Here is a 21,522-nt window from a genome sequence, read left to right on the forward strand (position 1 = left end):
GAAGTAGCCATGGTGCTAACGAGTCGGCTACGAGCTAAGCTAACGAAACAGTAAAGAGACAGTGAGTGAATACTTTGGCTATAAATTAGGTAGTGAGTACACAGAAAGTGTGCTTCGGATGAAGCACGTGAAGATTATACTATGAAAAAAAAGAATGTATTTAAAAGTTGTTAATTAAACTGCTAAGCAAATAAGCTACTCAGAAACACCACTGTGTTTGAGCAGGAACAGGAAGTGATACTATACCACAGAGCGAGCGAACACCAAGTGACAGCGCCACCGACCAACATCAAGAAGAACGGCCGTCAAGTTCCCAGCAGCCCAATTGCTGTTATGATCAAGCAGTCAGGGATTGGTGATGTGAGCCGTGTGAGTGGACCGTGGCTGACCGAGGCCAGGACTTTTCAGCCTTGAGAGTTCATCATTGATGCAGGTATATGCTCAGTGAAAGCTTAGATACTGTGATATTTTTCTTTTTAAACATTCAAATAGAATATTTGTCAGTCTCATCTTGTTATATTAGGCTTCATCTGCTTGAGCCTTTCCACTGAAGGACCCAGTTAAGTGGGCATTAAAACTGAGGACCAGGAGGATGGCTGGTGACACAATGTGTTGCTTTTTGAGGTCTTTTAGCCTGTTTCACTTTGTCAGACAGCTTCTATTTAACTGATTTCTTGATTCACAAGTCTGCAATTAATCAGGCCTGAGTGTGTTTAGTAACACTGAACTGAGGTTTCCAAAATTGGTTAATCACAGTTAACTCGTGATTTAACAAGAGGGGCAATTTGTTTTTACACAGGACCAGGGAGGTTTGGATCATCTTTCTCCCTAATCTATGAAATCATCATTTAAAAACTGCATTTTGTATTAACTTGTCTTATCTGTGTCTAATATTAAAATGAGTTTGATCATCTGAAACATGTAAGTGTGATAAATATGCAAACCACTAGGAAATCAGGAAGGGGGCAAACACCTTTTCACATCACTGTAGACGTGATTACAGAATACCTTTTAGTGATTACAGAATACCTTTTACATCCTGGATTACAATAGGATATCCATCAACGGCAGATACTGGTCTCCATGACACACAGATACTGGAGTGGTCTGACCTGACCACACTCGCACTGCTTACCCACAAAGTGTCTAGAGAGACAGAAAAAAGCCAGAAAACAAACAAAAAACACAAAGCCAAAGAATGTCATCTGCACACTAGCATGGACAATAAACGCAGACACAGTGCACCCAGTAATTTTTGAACTTCCAACCAAGTATCAAGAGCAGTACTGTCATTGTACCGGTACTGGCTGCTGTCTCATTGTTCAGAGAGCCCATCATTATGCAGAGAAAGGAATCTGTGTCTCTGGACCAAAATGACTGTACGTGTAGTGCTGTAGAAACAATACTGCCCAAAAACCTTGATGTTTCTATATGTGGAAACCTTCAAGTATGCATGTCCTCCTGTAAGGGTAAAGTAATGGGACATTTGCACTTTTTGCATGTAAGCCTGTTGGTCTTAACTGGAAGTTGCACTTGAGCTGTCTTGGCATCTTTCCTTCTTTGACTCACCAGTTTTGCCCTGAGCTGAATCGCTGCCTCCTTCTCTGTTGTGGTACTCAGCGGTGACTAACATGTTGTAACGTGTATCTGGCTGCAATGACTCCAGCATCACCTGCTTCTCTCCACCAGGGACCAGCACCTGCAGACAACAAACAACACTATCATCCCAACACAGTCAGAACTCATTTAAAGTTTTGGGACTTATGGAATTTCTGGAATTCTGACACATGACAGCCGGCTGAAGCCCAGAAGAGGTGAAGATGTAATGACTACGACCCACTCACAGTGTGATCCTGGCTATCAGCTCCAGTTAAAGCCATGTAGGACATGTGATACTGGAGGACATGAGCATTGGGAGGTACCCAGCTGATCACCATGCTGACGGCAGTCTCATCAGAAACCGTGAGGCTGGTTGGGCCTCCACCAGACACTGCAGCAACATCATAGAAGAGATAAAGTACCACAGCTAATGACACTTAACCCTCACTTTGTTCCTTTAAAGGAGGAAATTATTTTGGCAGCAGAGCAAAGTGTTTTTATAGAAAATAAATGTAAAGTATAACAGAGAATTTGATACTTTGATTTGATACTTTAACCTCACTACATTTATTTCATAGCTCAGAGTTCTAGTTATTCAAAGATGAGAATTTAGATGTGAAATTTAACCTTTAAGTGACTAGTACTTTGACAACTGCCATCAATTACACAATGAAGTTCATTTACGTACAGGTTATTGTATTAGTAATGCTATATTGTACATAGAGACAGAATATGACATGAAGGGCTACTGACCACAGAAAAGTAAAAGCTAACTGGGCCTAAAGACTAACAGGAGACAAACAAGCTTTCTGTGATTCTATTTGTGTTTTTGTGGTAATCTTGGATATCTTAGGTTGTCTCATTACTGTCATATATGTCCTATCATTAAAACACTGGCTTCTAACAACTAACAGTGTCTCAAAAATAATTTAATAAATAAACAAATAATATGGATGCATGACTCAAATGCATGACTTTTAACTTGTGTATTTTTTAGGCTGAACACTGCTGCTAATGTGACTTAGCACATTAGCATTGACTGGAGGAGGAGGCACCTTCACTAGAAGAAAAGAATAATGTGTACGGGAATTTTTTCAAAATGACAAAGCTATATTTTGACATCTTTCATTATTAATAACATTTACAGTACTGTGCAAAATTCGTGAGCCACACGATGAAGTATTTCTTTGGACATTATCTGGTTTTTCCACTCCTTTTTAGTCCAGTTCTTGTACCTGACCATTTTCTGAGTAATGTTTTTGTTTCTTTGTTTTTTGTTTGTGTAAACACTTTGCACTGACCATTATTGGAGAACTAAAAAGCACCTAAGTCGAGGAATGTGTGTGCACATAACAGAAAACTTGGGAAAGAACCAATTTTAAATCTTTAAGAGTTTGTTACTAGCAGCCTGTCACAAAAACACATTTTGTATAGTGGTTTTTTTTTATCTTGTGAATAAAATGTATACAAATGTGTGTGATTAATCACAATGTGTTAGTGTGTAATCACCCTGAGACATGCATGCCTGTCTGCTAGCATCAGATCTAAAGCCATTTCTGATTTGGAGATGCAGCCTGCAGATTCTGTCCAGATTATCCCAGCTCTCGTCACTAAACATCCAGTCTTCACTTATCAAATGTGTAAAATTCAAGGCTGGTCCTTAAAAGCTCCCAACAACGCAAAAAGAAAGTGGAAAAAGGATGAATGAGTCTGTGCTTATCGCTCTCCGCTCTCCCCCAAGCTGGCGTTGTTCTTGGTAGCCATGACAACGGAGATAGTCCCAGCTTTATAAATAAAGGCCCCAACACCCCAAAAAAGAAAAAAACATCGGGATTCCCTGCGCAGACCAGGAATCCCCCTAGCAGACCGAAGCTACAGGGAGGATTTGGAGTGTGTGAGTGATTGAGTGAGTATCGAACTGGCGCCTGTCTGTGCTTCAACCTGCCAGGGGCCGGCAAGTGCTCTGCGCCACCTGCCGGGCTGTAGAATTAGTGCAAATTTGATATATTTGACTTCTCTGTTTTTTTCTCTCTGAATTACTTTTGAAAAGGAAAAATAATCATTTTAATGTGAGGCAAAACATGTATGGTGCTCGGTAAAGATGACACGCCGACCCACTTCTTCTTTTTTTTTTTTTGTTTGAGAAAGTTTGTTTTCATATTAAACCAGTGTCAGTGACGTCATTCTACGCGACTACCACAGGTAAAGAAAAGCCTGAATCTGTAGATCTTTTTCTTTTCTTTTTGTTGTCTAAAACACAAGAGATAAAAAAAAAAAAAACACAGGGAAACATAGGAAATAATGTTTTGTGAGGCAATGACTTGTTGGCACAAGAAGAGTGGTCCTTGGTAGCCATGACAACAAGGAGGTCTGTTTGTTTGTGGCAGGTAAAAGAAAAAAAAGAAAGAAAAGAAAAAAGTCAGGGGAAGCCCAGGCTGAACAAGGTTCATCCCTTAGAGTTTTCACTCCAAGATCACCTGCCTGGACCTCCCCCTAGCAGGTGAACATACAGAGCCAGGTGAACCGAGGGCTCGAACCCGGGCCTGTATGTTACTAACCTGCTAGCCCGCCACATGTCGCCACATGACGGGCTATGAGAATGGGGAAAATTCTTCTATTTAAAGAACACTACGTGCACATCGCGTGACCAGCCTTTTCCATTAGTTGGAGACCACACATTTTTGCACTCAAATACTCACCAAATTTTACACACTCACACCTGTTTTTTTTTGCCTGCACACCACTTATTTCTCAACAACCACTCCTTTTTCATCTCTGTTATCTTGCCTTTATTACATATTTATTACATCCTCTTAGCTAGCATCAATGACTGGACAAAAGAGCAACACAGTGCTTTTCTCATCATTTCTTTAGTCACGCTCAAGTCATTCGCCTCTACGGATTAGCTAAACCAACTTTACAAAACATGTTTCCCCGAAGAGCCCACTTCTCATCTTAGCTGCCTAGATTTCAGGACCTAGCTAAGGACAGTGGCCACAAACACATTTAACTTACCGAAAAATAGCTGCGGGGCCTCAGTCTGTCTGTGGGGCATAGCTGGACTGGCCATCGGGCATACTGGGTATTTGCCGGGTGGGCCGATGGTAATTTTTCGTTTTAAATGGGCCGATGTTTTGTTGTTGTTGTTGTCTTTTTTTCTTAACCGTGTAAACAGTGAAAGGTGGCGGATTGGACAGATGCTGGCAGACGTGTAAAAATAACTCAATTGTTTGGTAGTGGCTGTGGTGGAGCTTTCACAGCTTCAGTAAAATTAGCAAGTGGTGGAAGCCAGCAGGTGGATGGGGGAAAGGGGAGGCGGAGGTGGAGAGACCCAAGGCGGCCGCGGGTCCGACTGTCAGGTGAAATGAGCTTCAGGTAAGAAGTTATGACCTGCAGTCTATCTGGGTCAAACCAAGTTTAGGTGTAGTTTATTTTCGTTGTGCTAACTTTTTACAGTCAGTTACAATAACTCGTACTGTGTACTAGCTAGCATGATGGAGTTTCTATACAGTTGGGTGGGTGCTATATGTTACTGGTGAACTTTATTTTATTCATATGGTTAGTTAGTAGAGTTGCCTACCATCCTGTAAAAAACGGAATCCTCTGGTATTCAGAGTTAATATTACATGTTTCGTATTGAGCTGAAAATACACGGATTTGTCCCATACTTCAGCTACAATTTAAGAAAAGACAAAAAGCTGGAGTTATTCTGTGTCTTTACGCTGTCAGCTGCCTCTTCTTCTCTCATTCTCCTCCCTCCCTCTCCTGCTGCTACTTCAATCATGAAACTGATCAATGATCAGCTGATCAGCGTTTCTGCCGCAAGTCCCGTCTTTCTTGCTTGTTTATCTCCCGCTTTGCGCCAGAAAGAGGAAACTAGCGGAGGTCGTGTTAAACAGCAGAAGCGCCTTTAAACTTGATAAGCTGTTGTTAGAATTGATTTAATATTACTTTCTAGTATCAGCTGATGTTTGTTGGAGCCATAAAAGCTGCTGGTTATCTGGTGAGAGGGAAACATAAAAAGGCCAGGTAGAGCATTAACAGGGAAAGGGGGGCACAAAGAAATACTTTTCTTTCTTATTCTCATTTAAAATTTCTAGCTTTTAATAAATAATTATCCAAATCTTACAACCAAAGTTTTCATCTGATGTCAAATGTATAGAAATCCATTATTGTACATAGTAAGTTTTTTTCAGGGTCCCAACATAATTTCTTCAGAAGAAAGTACTGTACATGATGCCAGTATTTTCCCACATTTTCTAGATACTGTACTAGTACTTTGTGTAAAATGCCATCAAAAAGTCAGTTAAGTTTTATTCTTTCTCACCTGTCTTTCTGTCTCCTTTCACTTTTAAAAGGTTGCCATCCATTCATTCACTTCCGCTTATCCTTTCCAGGGGCGCTGGAGCCTATCCCAGCTATCATAGGGCGAGAGGCAGGGTACACCCTGGACAGGTCGCCAGTCTGTCGCAGGGCCAACACACAGGAACAAACAACCATTCGCACTCACACCTAGTGACAATTTGGATTATCCAATTAACCTATCCCCACTAGCTGCATGTCTTTGGACGGTGGGAGGAAGCCGGAGTACCCGGAGGGAACCCACGCAAACACGGGGAGAACATGCAAATTATAATTCTGTGTATGGTAATCTTGCACCATTGAACTGTTAGTGAATGAGGCAACAATAAAAGTGGGAAACGTGCATTAGCAGATCAAGTGCTGCCTGCTTATTTCCTACTTTATGTGAGCTTCTGCTGTAGTTTATTATGTGCTTTTAGCCCCAAGAAACCACCCTTTTACTGTGGCGCACAATAAGATCTTCTGATGTTTGGTGTCATCTTCCTGTGATCTCCTGTGAACAGGTGGATTAATTCATTCCAAGTTTATGTATGTAGCACCAAATCACAGCAGGGGCTGAACATTGTAAAGACTCTAGAATAATTATGGAGGCACAACATTTAAAGCTCCCATCCTTCCATCCCACAGACCTAAAAGTTAGTTATATGATAAACAGCCCCGTGTTTGTTTACTTGATTTGTAAAATGCAAAGTGGTGACTTTTTCTCTTCAAGTACGTCCTCATATGGAGACAGTTTTTTTAATAGGCCAAAACAAGTCATTGTTTACAAAAATGTACATTTTATTGGGCAAAATGAGGTAAACAGTGAAGAAAAGTATAAGAAAACAGAGCATAGGATCTCCGGAGACTGTGGCAACTAGAATTATTGTATACATGTGTGTGTATTAAGGACTGACACAGACAAAGAATGAATCAGACAATGAAGCAATGTCCTTTTTAAATGTTTATTTATAAACAAGATAAAACCATTCAAGTATTGAGTCATGAATAAAACATCAACCTCTGATCTGCTAATTGGGAAACAGAGGATGTCAGTGTATTTTTCAGTGCTAGTCCAAATTGAGTGAGATGACTTTACATTTGAATAGACTGGATTACAAGTTATATTTGGTTTTAATTGAATGAGTTCAATTTGATTTAAATCAAGCCAATTCACAACATATAAACTTGAAATATATGGTAAGATTGTGAAAAGATTTTACCTTATTACCTTTATGTTCAGCTTTATTTGAATTGCACAGTAATGCCTGCATATAGCGTGTCAGCAAAAACAAAGTGTCTGCTCAAGTTTAGACAAACACCCACATGTATTGTTTTAACCCACTACAAGATCGTTAATCAACTTGTTCCTCTTCGTCTTGCAAGCTTACATCCTGTGCAGCCTCATATGCAAACAGCAGATAAGAAGTTGTTTTTTCCTAACTTGTACTCCACCCATGAGTGTTACGTGAGAGGGCAGTATATAATAAACTCTGAGTGAATGCCTGGCGCGCTTTCCTGCATAGGATTCGCCCATGTACATGAATTAACTCTGGGCCCGTGATTCTTTGCTTTCCAGAGGTTTTTCTCCTTTCATTTCTTGGTCCTCCGAGTCGGAGTTGGAAAAAGCAACTCGATTGTTGTGACTCCAAACCAGAGATCTACGCTGTATCCTGTCGTCATTGGGACCCCGCACTGAGGTTTTTTTGACACCCTCCTCTATGGAAGGAGTGGCCGGTGTTCTTATCAGTGGTCCATGACGCTGGGATCCAGTGAAAGACCTCAAGCATAGACGGAGAGATCTTGGAAGGTAAAGAATCCACTCAATCACACTCGCGTAAAATGAAAGGGTTGACAGTCTAATCCACTGTACGGATTTCTAAAAATACGTGTAATAAGGAGCTCATAGGACTAATCCGCTGAAAGGATTGTAAAGTAAAACACGTTAAAGGTCTCACCCGCCGTAAGGGTTTAGGAGTGATCCGCCGTAAGGATCTGCGCGACTGTGTATAAATGTTTGTGTGTCGGAAGTAAGTTAACTTTTTTGACAGCACATTAAGTTGCTGAACTACTTCCTTTGTTACTGTCTTTTTATTTAATCAGCCCACCAAACTCACTGCTGATGAGCAGTGGCTAGAGAAAAAATGTCCAGGCGCCGGACAAATTAGTGTTTATACATGGAGATCAAAGTAGTTTAAAGAAGTTTAAAAAGGGTTGGAAACAGACCCGACTGAATAATGAAAAATAAACGAACGGCAAAATTAAATTACAACTTATCTTTAATGTATTCATACTAATAATAGCAAGGATAATAACCTGTAAACTGGTGTTAATGATGAAATAATATTAATATGAAGAGGTACCTCAGTCAGTCATGATGCGAGGTAGATAATTGTTGAAAGTAATCTGCATTAAGCTTAGGGTTGCTCAAATTCAGTACAATGACATATGAAGTAAAATAGGTAAATATTTGAACTAATTAAGTGCATAGAGGCACTTGACCTGCTTGAAAACTTGTCATCCTGGATGAGACTTTGCTGAGATATAGAGCAGACCTATAATAACAACTAATATGCTGAACCCTGTATGAAACAGCTGAAAACTACATGACGGAGAAGCTGAATTGAATATGAAAGTGCAAGTCTTTGCCACTGTGGGGCAAAGCACGCAACCACTGTGTGAGGTTACGTTTTGGTTTTTTCTGAGCTGATGAGCAAGCTACACATTATTAGATCAGAAGCTGGCTGAGAACTCTTCAAAGAGAGGGAAATAGAACTATGATAACTGTGATAACTGGAATGTGCAGAGTTTCCTGAGCAGTTTTCCTGCATCTTGACTCATGTGTGTAGAGCGTTCATAGCATCATGTTTTTGTTTATTTGTTTTGGAGGGTTGAAAAATAGTTAAATAAACTTGTGATCATATTTATGGATCACGATAGCACATGCCATTGGCCAAAAGATTTATTTACGCAGATGAAAAAAGTGAGTGTTAATGTGTCTGACGTCACAGTGTTTTTGTGCGCTGTGTAAAAATAATTGCCTCTGATTGTGAGAGCGGTGATTCTGCAGGTCACCAGCTATTAAAAAAAAAAAAAAAAAAAAAAGAGTAAAAAAGAGACAAAGTTTACATTGTAGATGAAAAATAATCATAGGAAAAAGGTTTTGTGTTGATCAGCCAAGAACAACTACAATCTCATTTTCTGCTTTTAAGAAAGGACAGTTCACAAAAACAGAGAGAGAGAGAGTTGTGTGTGTTGGTTAAGCAGTGATAATAATAATGAACATGTTTTAGTTTGTCACTTTCAGGTGACAAGCAGACCTGAATCAATTTTCCACATGCAGCGGTCGGAAGAAAGTTATAGTTTAACATCATTAGAAACATTCAGGCCAAGTTTCTGGCTAACTTATTTACAGCACCATGTGTCTCTTAAACTCACAAGTGAGCTCTCACTCCTCCCTGAAGACAAGGAATGCAGCTCCAAAGAGCAATGACATGGCAGATAAAGAGACAGCAGCAAAGTCCTGGGCAAAGAGTCCCAGCAAGCAGCAGCAGTGTGGACAAACAGCATCAGAGAAGAAGAGCAAACCCATCATCCTGCCTGATTGGATGAATGGCACTGTGTTCCCAACAAGCTGCAAATTCACTGTGCATGTGAAAAGAACGTTTGAGGAGAACTGAGGAGACTGTTGGAGTTTGACATTTGCCACCTTTGGAGAAAATGGCAAGAAGAGACAGTGAAACACAGGACGAAGCTGAAGGAGAACTGCCTGCTATTGGACTGTTGAAGTGGGAGAGGACAACAGAGTGAGAGGAGTGGTGAGAACACATAGGAATTTTGTTGTTTAATCTGGGAAATCAAAATTTGGGTTAGCAAACCTGGGAAAAGAAAACTGACTGCTTAAGTTGGAAAATTGTGAAGGAGTCTGAAACACTGCAAAAAGAAACATACAAAATCACACACACACAAGCAGAAATGCATTAACCCTACTAACACTTCCAAATACAAGAGAACTCATGAAGATTAGACAACATCTTAAGCATGTGAGTCTGTTTACCATCTTGTCCAAGTCACTTAGTGTGATGCAAAGATCAATGGACTCATAGCACATTAGTTACAAAATGATTAAATAATAGCAGAGAAATGTGTAGGACAGGCAGCTTTAAGAACATGTTCTGCTGGATATGCAGCTCCACAGACATGCATTAAACCTGCCTAATAACACAAACACCCATGCAATGAAGATCAGCTTGTTATTTCTCATCAGTGTTAAAATAGGATAAATTTAACAGACACTTGTTATCAAATGCTGAATTTATCCAAAAATAAAAAAAATTGACTCTCTAGGTTGCAGGACAACAGTTTAACTTTTGTGGGAAAAAAGATTCTGGTTTGACCAACCAGTAATCAGACAATAAATTTAGTTGTTAATACAGTAAATTGGGAGATGTTTTCTGCTTGTTTGATGCAGCACAAGTAATTTACTGTATGAGGGAAATTCTATTTTTGTGATTACATTTTGAACATGCATTTCTGTTGTCCTGTCATCTTAGTGGGTTAATAGCTGATATGCAAATTAGTTGATCGTTCTTAGATTGAGGAAAGGTGACTGAATCTTAGCACGAGTGAATGAGATGTGTTGGAGTTTGTTAGAGTGGAGACTCTAAAACACTGAGTTTCCTGTTTTGATGTGTGAGTGTATCCTGTACTTAGATACACAACTCTGAATACGTCAGAATAAACTTCTTTTGTGAAGTGCATGACAACATGTCACATGTTTTATGATGACAGGAAAAAAGGAAAACTGAATAAAATGGGTGTGTGTGGCCTAAATGAGTGAGAAGCACAGATCTGGGGATTAAACTCATAGCTAATACGACGTTAGGCTTATGTTGTGTGTTGTGCAGCTGATGGTTGGTTCGGAGTGAATCTAGCTGATGATTTTTCTTTTGTTGTGAAGTTGAGCCTGCCAATTAGTATGATAGTATGATAAACCATGCTAATGGTATGATTTACCCTCCTGAGATGAGGAGCTTGTGTCATGACGTAACAAGGCCCTTTTATTTTGATACTTTTACAGTGCACTGAAAGTTTTGTTCGATAATCTCTCTCAGCAGATCTGCACGATTAGAAGCGCTATACGATACGTCGTCAAGAAAATTGTTACAAGTGAGTTTCTCCACATTAAAATGGGCTCAGGAGAAAGCCACTTATTTGGGACGATTAGAAAATGAGAGTCCCTGCCTAAAAAGGATTCAGCGAGGTAATCCGATCTAAAATTCTTCTTTTTTCTTTTGAAATGACGTCATTTTGCTGAGGGTGGAAATCAAATGCGGCGATAGTTTCCACTATCAGCAAAGAAAGAATGGATGAATGAATGAATAAATGGAAATAAAAACAAACTGACTGACTGATAAAAGCTGACAAGACTTGACCACGACTCAAAGTTAACCTCCACCTAGACAGGCCAAAAGGGTGGATGAATTTATGTGTTTCTTTTTACAGGAGCAGAAAGATCCGAGGTTGCATACCGATTTAACTTTTAAATGCCACTTTCTGTGTTTGTGAATCTACCAGGGGTGTGTTATTCATGGGTTTGTGTTGTTCACAGAGATTACTGTGAGAAAGAGTGTATACACCTGCGCAGCGCTAACATTTATATTTCTTTTCTACAGCATTACAATTCTTCTTGTGATTTGATCATGTGATTTATACCAGAACAACTAGTTAATGTTTTTCTACTACAAGATTTCTGGGTTTATGTGTGAAGAAACTGTGTTTATAGGTTATGAGTGGTGATGCTGTTACACTGTGTTTTGGGGAAAATGTGAAGGTTATTTTGATTTCACTTCCAGATCTTGTTTTTCAGGCCATGATGGTGTGTATGCAGGCTCCTGGCGGAGCCAGTTTTTAAGCAAACTTAATATGCAAACACACTAACATCTTTTACTGCAGGATTATAGGTCCGAAGTGGTGCTGCTCCAGAGGGGGAGATGCCCTGATGTTGCCTGGGACATGATCTAGCTAACCTTTTTCTTTAAGACAGGAATCTGGTTTTGATGAGTTGACTCATGGGAGTGTCCATGCGTCAAGAGGAGGGGCCCAGGATTAACATGAAACAATGAATTAACATTAAACTATATTTTATATGATTTTTGCAGCGATTTGTGTGATTAACAGTTCATTCAACGGGCATCAAACCTATGCAAGTGGTGCAACCATGTTCAGATGAGGCTTTGATGGCCTATAAGTGAAGTTCACTGAACTAAAGAATGTGGTTTGATGATTGCTGACATGCTCTCCAAATAGAAGTTTTTCCTCTTAGCAAGGAAATATAGGTGCAGCAGTCATCTCCTGAGAAATCTTCAGAGGCCTGGTGAGAAGCAAGAACCATTCCAGGCATAGCTGATAGCCCAGGCAGTGGTTGAGGTCAAAGGTCGAGCTGATTGGGGCCCATCATGAGATTGGACTTTGGAGCCACAGCAAGGACCACGAAGCTGCGTTGGAATGAGAACTGTGCCAAGGGGGATTTCCAGAGGCCAACAGAGGAGATTTTGGACAACAGACGGGCACCTGAAGGATGAGGGGAGCGTGCCAAGCTCCATCGACAGCGCAGGGGGAGTCCGAGGATGACATCATGATTCTGTGAAAAGCACAGGAACCAGAAGCTATGGTGGTGATGACAGCAGTTTCCTATGAACATCACCTAATGCTGTGTCACTGTACTGTGCATACGATGACACTCTGAAGACTGCTGGGATCATAACAGCAGTAAGATAACTGGACCCACCACCCTTTCCACAGAGGGTTTTTTTCTGCAGTAGAAGAGTCATAAGTATTCCTATCACAGGACAGAAAGTTCTCCACGCCCTTTTCCCATGGATAGGGACTGGAAAACATGCTCTCGGAAGTGAGACACTGGACTATAGATTCGGCTTGTTCCTCAATGCATCCTGCAAGGTCAACGAGGGACATAACCAAGAAATGGACGCTCTCTGAATTGCTGTAATGCAATATCGTGTAGCACTGGACATGATCCTGGCTGAGAAAGGAGGATTGTGTGTCTTATTCAACACCATGTGCTGCACCTACATACCAGATAATGTACATTCTTTAAACATGGCTTCAGATTCTAAAGAGACTGTTGATCGGCGTTGGAGTTTTCCTGGTTTTATTTTACTTTATTATATTTTATTTTATTTTGCTTTTCTTTACTTGTGTTATACCTTGTTTAAAGGCTGTAATTTCACAGATGATAAGTTTATCACTCACAACATACGCAGATGTACCACAAACTGATGAAGATTATGAAGACTTCTTTCCCTATTTGTTAAATGAAGATGAAGTGCAACTAATTGTGTAGTAACTGAAAATGTGAAAGACAAGTAGTTACTTACTGATGACTATGATGTAGACTCTGATACAAGTGTCTAAGTTGCCCATAAAAACCAGCAAATGCATTTTATGATAAACTAACTGAAAATACATGTTGTAAGAATTTATGTCCTGATAAATGATATGCGTTTTGCCGTACAATTCAAATTGCTAAACACAGGCTGGAATGTTAAAAGATTTTACCTTATTACCTTTATGTTCAGCTTTATTTGAATTGCACAGTAATGCCTGTATATAGCGTGTCAGCAAAAACAAAGTGTCTGCTCAAGTTTAGACAAACACCCACATGTATTGTTCTAACCCACTACAAGATCGTTAATCAACTTGTTCCTCTTCGTCTTGCAAGCTTGCATCCTGTGCAGCCTCGTATGCAAGCAGCAGATAAGAAGTTGTTTTTTCCTAACTTGTACTCCACCCATGAGTGTTACGTGAGAGGGCAGTATATAATAAACTCTGAGTGAATGCCTGGCGCGCTTTCCTGCATAGGATTCGCCCATGTACATGAATTAACTCTGGGCCCGTGATTCTTTGCTTTCCAGAGGTTTTTCTCCTTTCAAAGATAAAGGCTGTGCAATAATACAGAGAAAGCCCCAACAATCAAATGACCCCCTATGAGTAAGAACTTGGCAACAGTGGGAAGGAAAAACTCCATTTTCGGCAGAACCAGAATCAGGGAGGGGCCATCTGCCTCCACCGGTTGGGGTAAGAAAATGAAACTAAACTATAGGAAGACAAAGAGGAAAGATGTTCATGATATATATGAAACTTTCTGCTAGCCTTGACTAAAATATTGTTTTTGACAGGAAAGTATTGTTTCATTCATGTTTATTCCACGAGGTGGACAGCAGGAATAAAACAAACCAGATACTAAGAAATAAAGTATACAATGAAACTTTCTCGATATGCTAAAATTCCCACTGAGACTGGATAAGATTATTCAAAAACTGGTCAAAATACAATTCTCTTCATGCACAGAAATCCCACCCAGTCCCACAACCCAGGACGAATATTCCTTGTGTGTTCTTGAGCTGGACAGAAATTCCTCTTGCTGAGCGGGGTCCACGCCAGCCTCGTGTCAGGCAGACGAGGAGCCTCCTGTCCCAGTCTCGTCCGTCCACTGGGCCCATCACATCCCAGCCCAGTTCGCATTCTGCATTGGAGTCCGTCACTCGATTCCAGCGCGGCTCCCCTCACGTCATCACCTGTAAGTAAAAACAAATAGGAGCCAGAACCATCATCCCGGAAGCTGCCCTGGCTTATAGCCATGGCGACCCTCTCCCAGCACGGCTGCACCCAGTGAACAACAGTGAGACGCTGCTGACAAATGCAGGCAGTGGTATACATCTGCCCTGATGTCAATCACACACGTTGTCTCCTACTGTCGCCGTTCCTGCTGTCGGGACTGGGTCACCACATCACGCTGACCGGTCTCCAGACGAGGCGTCGCACCCCCCACGATCACGCAGCGGCTCCCTCTTTTCCACCTGGCCTTCATGCGTTGCTCTTCCAATCTAGGGCCTCTCTCCTTCCAGTGCTCAGCTTGCTTCCTTTTAATACGACCTATAAAACAGCTGAAAGGACACCTCTGGACACACCCATGCCTCAACATGTGATCACTATCAGCTAATTTTTCCAATGCCCAGCTAATCCACAGTGGATTAAAACAACGTAGAATGACACACTAAAAACATGCGATACAAACAGAATAAAATCATGCAAATAAAAACTACACTCACAAATAGATACTAAAATCAGAAGAAAACCAAGATAAACGATGAATACAAAATTTCTACTGTGTGCAACTCTTTCAGTCTTTGAATATTTTTCATTTCTTACAATCAGAATTCTCCAATAGATTTGTAGAAGAAAATTATTTTCTTTCATGCATCACCAACTGAACCTTTTATGTTAACGTCTCAATCTCCAGCCTGACCTCATTGAATTTTGCTTAGCAAAGTACTTTTCAACTCTAATAATTAGTAAGATTATATTTCTTATCATCTGTTGGTCGTCTGACCTGATAAACTTCAATGAACATTATAACACAGGAGTGATTGTCTCTAAAAATGGGCTCCTGCACGCTTGCAGACATTTTTCCATCACAACTTATGGATGATGAAGGATTTGATTAAAGCTGTGAAACATTACTGATAAACTTCATGTGATGTTACATTAAAGCCAATTTTCTATTAAAATCAGGGACTTTTCTAACTGACCTCTGACCTTTGAGCAGTAGTGTGTACTGTATGCTTGTATGTAACTGTATCTGACCTGGATTTTATCACCAGTTTCAAATAAGAATCTTCTTTAAAGTCTGTCTTTCAATACAAATGAAGTTAAACTTTATCAAGGCTGATGGTAAACTGTCCCTAACAAGTCCACTTTATTGCGTGCTCATTGACTTTCTCCTATCAGACTGTTTAACAAGCCCACTTTATACATGCTTATTAATCTATCACGCTTATCAGTGGCTCATGGTTGCTTAAAGCCTGTGTCTGATAGACTAGATTTACTGACCCTGCGCAAATTTGCGTAAATTCCCCTGAACCTAACACCTCCTAGCACCCCGCTGAGAGGCCTTCAGCTCCATTGTTCTCCTGCTTTTGTTGTGCAAATATACCCTTCCCCAACCCCCAACCAGGAGAGATTCAGGAGACAAGAGAGAACCAGGAGAAGGTCTGTCCTTCCAATCGTTGTCAGACTCACAACAAAGTACCTGCAGCCTACAATACACCATATTAGTAGTAGCTTTTATGTGCACTATTATGCAAAATTAGTTCTTGTCAATCCTTGTCACTACATTGCATGCCTGTCCATAAACATATATACACAGAGTTGTACATATATTTATATATCCACATACATATATATGTCATGAGTTTCTTCTCTGAAGTTGCTCTATTTCTCTTCAGGTTTCTCTCAGACCAAGATTGAATGTGATGACAAGGGTGATGGATGGTGTGACATGTGCTGCTGGCCCACAGAACCAGGTGAGTATGCTGTCCATGTGCTCTGCAACAATGAGGACATCCAACACTCTCAGTTAAGATCAGTTTTCACGATTGTTGCCTCAAGATCATGGTGGTGGGCTTGTGATGGACACACTTTTCATGGCTGAAAGCTCTCCTGTAGAGGCTAAGCCTAGGCTTGAAGCCACTGGGGTGTTCGTTGGCGGGGTGACGCGATGTCACTGGTATGCATGAACTTATTAAACTTGATACAGTCCAATAACTCCAGCCTTACTCATCTTGTCCTTCAGATTCTTTATTTCCAGGATTGAACATAGCAGCACAGCGGTCACAAACTGTTTGCTTCCTCCCGATCAAAAACACACCTGCCGCTTATTACGCGTGTCTACCTTAAATATCTTCACAAACTCAAAATGTGACCCCTAGCACCAAACGCTTGCTGCAGTTCTTGGTGTCAGAGGTGACACACAAGGTATCGGGTTTTCGGTGCAATTACTTTTTCATATAGGACCAAGTATGTTTGGATAGCTTTTTCCCCTTGAAAACTGCCGTTTAATATTAGACATTCTTGTCTAATATTAAAAATGGATTGATCTGAAACGTGTAAGTGTGACAAATATGGAATAAGATACGAAATCAGAAAGGAGGCAAATATTTTTTCACAGCGCTATAGTCTGTAAATGATCTTTTGGCTATAGTAGATCTTTGACTTGTTCCTTTTTTAATTGTTTGTTTAAAATAGTTTTCTCTAGGTTAAGGCGTACGGTCCAGGCCTTCAGAGCAGTGGTCTGGCCGTTGGAAAACCCACTGAATTCACAGTTGATGCCAAGCAAGGAGGAAAAGCTCCTCTGAAAATTATAGCCCAGGTATATCTGGCTTTGTATATGATCACAAATATGTTAAATATATTGTATGTACCGTATTTTTCGGATTATGAGTCGCACTTAAAATTCAATTCAATTCAATTCAATTCAATTTTATTTATATAGCGCCAAATCACAACAAAAGTCGCCTCAAGGCGCTTCATAGATACAGAGAAAAACCCAACAATCATATGACCCCCTATGAGCAAGCACTTTGGCGACAGTGGGAAGGAAAAACTCCCTTTTAACAGGAAGAAACCTCCGGCAGAACCAGGCTCAGGGAGGGGCGGCCATCTGCTGCGACCGGTTGGGGTGAGAGAAGGAAGACAGGATAAAAGACATGCTGTGGAAGAGAGACAGAGGTTAATAACAGATATGATTCAACACAGAGAGGTCTGTTAATACATAGTGAGCGAGAAAGGTGACTGGAAAGGAAAAACTCAATGCATCATGGGAATCCCCCGGCAGCCTACATCTATTGCAGCATAACTAAGGGAGGATTCAGGGTCACCTGGTCCAGCCCTAACTATATGCTTTAGCAAAAAGGAAAGTTTTAAGCCTAATCTTAAAAGTAGAGATAGTGTCTGTCTCCCGAATCCAAACTGGAAGCTGGTTCCACAGAAGAGGGGCCTGAAAACTGAAGGCTCTCCCTCCCATTCCACTTTTAAATACTCTAGGAACAACAAGTAGGCCTGCAGAGCGAGAGCGAAGTGCTCTAATAGGGTGATATGGTACTACAAGGTCATTAAGATAAGATGGGGCCTGATTATTTACGACCTTGTATGTGAGGAGCAGGATTTTGAATTCAATTCTGGATTTAACAGGAAGCCAATGAAGGGAAGCCAAAACAGGAGAAATATGCTCTCTCTTTCTAGTCCCTGTCAGTACTCTTGCTGCAGCATTTTGGATTAGCTGAAGGCTTTTCAGTGAGTTTTTTGGACATCCTGATAATAATGAATTGCAGTAGTCCAGCCTGGAAGTAATAAATGCATGAACTAGTTTTTCAGCGTCACTCTGAGACAGGATATTTCTAATTTTAGAGATGTTGTGCAAATGGAAGAATGCAGTCTTACATATTTGTTTAATATGTGCGTTGAAGGACATATCCTGGTCAAAAATGACTCCAAGGTTCCTCACAGTGTTACTGGAAGCCAAGGTAATGCCATCCAGAGTAAGAATCTGCTTAGATACCATATTTCTAAGCTTTTCAGCGCCGAGTACAATGACCTCAGTTTTATCTGAGTTAAGAAGCAAAAAGTTAGCGGCCATCCAAGTCTTTATGTCTTTAAGACATTCCTGCAGTTTAACTAATTGGTGTGTGTTATCTGGCTTCATGGACAGATAGAGCTGGGTGTCATCTGCATAGCAGTGAAAATGTATGCTATGTCTTCTAATGATGCTGCCTAAGGGAAGCATGTATAATGTAAACAGAATTGGTCCTAGCACTGAACCCTGTGGAACTCCATAATTAACCTCAGTGTGTGAAGAGGACTCTCCATTTACATGCACAAATTGGAGTCTATTAGATAGATATGATACAAACCACTGCAGTGCAATACCTGTAATACCTACAGCATGTTCTAATCGCTCTAATAGGATATTATGGTCAACAGTATCGAATGCTGCACTAAGGTCAAGAAGGACAAGCACAGAGATGAGTCCACTGTCAGAGGCCATAAGAAGATCATTTGTAACCTTCACTAAAGCTGTTTCTGTGCTGTGATGAACTCTGAAACCTGACTGAAACTCTTCAAATGAACCATTCCTCTGCAGATGATCTGTTAGCTGTTTGACAACTACTCTTTCAAGGATTTTTGATATGAAAGGAAGGTTGGAGATTGGCCTATAATTAGCTAAGACTGCTGGGTCTAGAGATGGCTTTTTGAGTAAAGGTTTAACTGCAGCCACCTTGAAGGACTGTGGTACATAGCCGATTATTAGAGATAGGTTGATCATATATAAGATCGAAGAATTAATCAATGGCAGGACTTCTTTGAGCAGTTTTGTAGGAATGGGGTCTAAAAGACACGTTGATGGTTTGGAGGAAGTAATTATTGAAGTTAACTCAGAAAGATCGATTGGAGAAAAAGAGTCTAACTTAACATCAATGGTACTAAGAGTAGCTGTAGATAATATTACATCTGTGGGATGATTATTGGTAATTTTTTCTCTAATGATAAAAATTTTATTTGTGAAGAAGTTCATGAAGTCATCACTAGTTAACGTTAAAGGGATGGTTGGCTCAAAAGCACTCTGACTTTTTGTCAGCCTGGCTACAGTGCTGAAGAGAAACCTGGGGTTGTTCTTCTTTTCTTCAATCAGTGATGAGTAGTAAGCTGTTCTGGCTTTGCGGAGGGCTTTCTTATAAAGCAACAAACTATTTCTCCAGGCTAAATGATGATCCTCTAAATTTGTGACACGCCATTTCCTCTCCAGATTACGAGATTACAAAATCCTTTAATTATCTCAAAAATCGACAGTGCGCCTTATGTATGAATTCTGGTTGTGCTTACTGACCATGAACCGATTTTATGTAATACACGGCGCTCAAAAATCTGTCAAAAAATGTTTTAGTACGACTTTGGTAAGCCACGAAGTCGCACCGCTTGATGGCTTGTCGGAGCATTACGGCTACGTAGTCAGGAGCCTCGCGGATACGTACTGTGCTTCAACATAATATTACTGTATTGTGTGTGGATAATGACCCCAAAATGCCACCTGTTAAGAGACATGCTGACGAAGCGGATTTCAAAGTCAAGGCTGTCGGTCACGCAGTAGAACATGAGAATAGAGCAGCTGCGAGAGATTTCAACATCAATGAATCAATGGTACGGAAGTGGAGGAAGCTGAAGAAAGAGTTGAGTAAAGTTTGACTTATCTTATCTGGCTGTTTTCTTTCGCTTAATGCGTTTTATAGTCCAGTGCGCCTGGTGTATGAAACCAGACCTGTTCATCAACAGTGCGCCTTATGGTCCGAAAAATACGCTGTGTTAAATCTGATTGAACTATAATCCCTCGTCTTCTGCACAGGATGGTGAAGTCAATTCTGTGGATGTCCAGGTTAAGGATAATAGCAACAGCACATACACCTGCACCCACACCCCACGTAAGCCTGTGAAGCACATTGTGATGGTCTCCAGGGGAGACGTTAACATCCCTGAGAGTCCATTCAGGGTGAGTATGCACTCACACACTCTCTCACTTTCACTCTGGCATGCAAGGTTTGCCTTTTCTTCTCACTGAAAAGTCTCTTGAGTTTTGGTGTGCCCACAGATGAATATCGGAGCAGGCTGTCATCCAAACAAGGTGAAGGTCTCTGACCCTGCAGTGGCAAAGACGGGCCTCAAAGCCTTCCAGCCAACATACTTCACTGAAGGTGGGCTCTGCTGCAGATCTTCCACTGGACATAGGAGAGCTTGACCTCAGCCAGCTGACAGCCCCTCTTACAACACCCTCAGGCTCAGAGGAGCCCTGCCTGCTGAAGATGCTGCGTAACGCTCACATTGGTGAGCGTCCGTCTGATAAGTGAGAAGCTTGCTAAACAGTGAGACTCATCAGAATCCAAATACTTTATTAACCCCTAAGTAAAAGACAGAGGGGGAAAGTAATAAAAGTTCAAGCGTGGAGAAAGAAGCAGGAGCAACTGAAATGGGCTGCATGCACACACAAGAATAAGCGTTGTTAACATCTGTTTTGTCTGTCTTAGGAATCTTGTTTGTTCCCAGAGAGATTGGTGAGAACCTTGTTAACATCAAGAAGAACGGCCGTCATGTTCCCAGCAGCCCAATTGCTGTTATGATCAAGCAGTCAGGGATTGGTGATGTGAGCCGTGTGAGTGGACCGTGGCTGACCGAGGCCAGGACTTTTCAGCCTTGAGAGTTCATCATTGATGCAGGTATATGCTCAGTGAAAGCTTAGATACTGTGATATTTTTCTTTTTAAACATTCAAATAGAATATTTGTCAGTCTCATCTTGTTATATTAGGCTTCATCTGCTTGAGCCTTTCCACTGAAGGACCCAGTTAAGTGGGCATTAACACTGAGGACCAGGAGGATGGCTGGTGACACAATGTGTTGCTTTTTGAGGTCTTTTAGCCTGTTTCACTTTGTCAGACAGCTTCTATTTAACTGATTTCTTGATTCACAAGTCTGCAATTAATCAGGCCTGAGTGTGTTTAGTAACACTGAACTGAGGTTTCCAAAATTGGTTAATCACAGTTAACTCGTGATTTAACAAGAGGGGCAATTTGTTTTTACACAGGACCAGGGAGGTTTGGATCATCTTTCTCCCTAATCTATGAAATCATCATTTAAAAACTGCATTTTGTATTAACTTGTCTTATCTGTGTCTAATA

At 40.8% G+C, this 21,522-nt stretch overlaps 2 protein-coding genes across 2 annotated transcripts; one reads left to right on the forward strand and one right to left on the reverse strand.

Moving 5' to 3' along the window:
* Window positions 1–1,516: 1,516 nt before the first annotated feature.
* On the reverse strand, window positions 1,517–3,217 carry LOC148099969 (collagen alpha-1(XX) chain-like). Its single transcript, XM_087849837.1, has 3 exons — window positions 3,109–3,217; window positions 1,845–1,990; window positions 1,517–1,699 (listed from the first exon to the last, which is right to left on the reverse strand). Exons 1-3 carry the CDS (start codon window positions 3,215–3,217, stop codon window positions 1,517–1,519), a joined length of 438 nt encoding a protein of 145 aa, XP_087705963.1.
* A 16,952-nt stretch (window positions 3,218–20,169) lies between these two features.
* On the forward strand, window positions 20,170–21,043 carry LOC148099970 (filamin-A-like). Its single transcript, XM_087849750.1, has 4 exons — window positions 20,170–20,341; window positions 20,441–20,543; window positions 20,578–20,673; window positions 20,874–21,043. The coding sequence occupies exons 1-4, from the start codon at window positions 20,297–20,299 to the stop codon at window positions 21,041–21,043; spliced, it is 414 nt and encodes a 137-aa protein (XP_087705876.1). The 5' UTR covers window positions 20,170–20,296.
* The last annotated feature ends 479 nt before the right edge of the window (window positions 21,044–21,522 follow it).

This window comes from Neolamprologus brichardi, chromosome 13 (genome assembly GCF_056152115.1).
Source record: "Neolamprologus brichardi isolate AB-2024 chromosome 13, ASM5615211v1, whole genome shotgun sequence".
Taxonomy (NCBI): Eukaryota; Metazoa; Chordata; class Actinopteri; order Cichliformes; family Cichlidae; genus Neolamprologus; species Neolamprologus brichardi.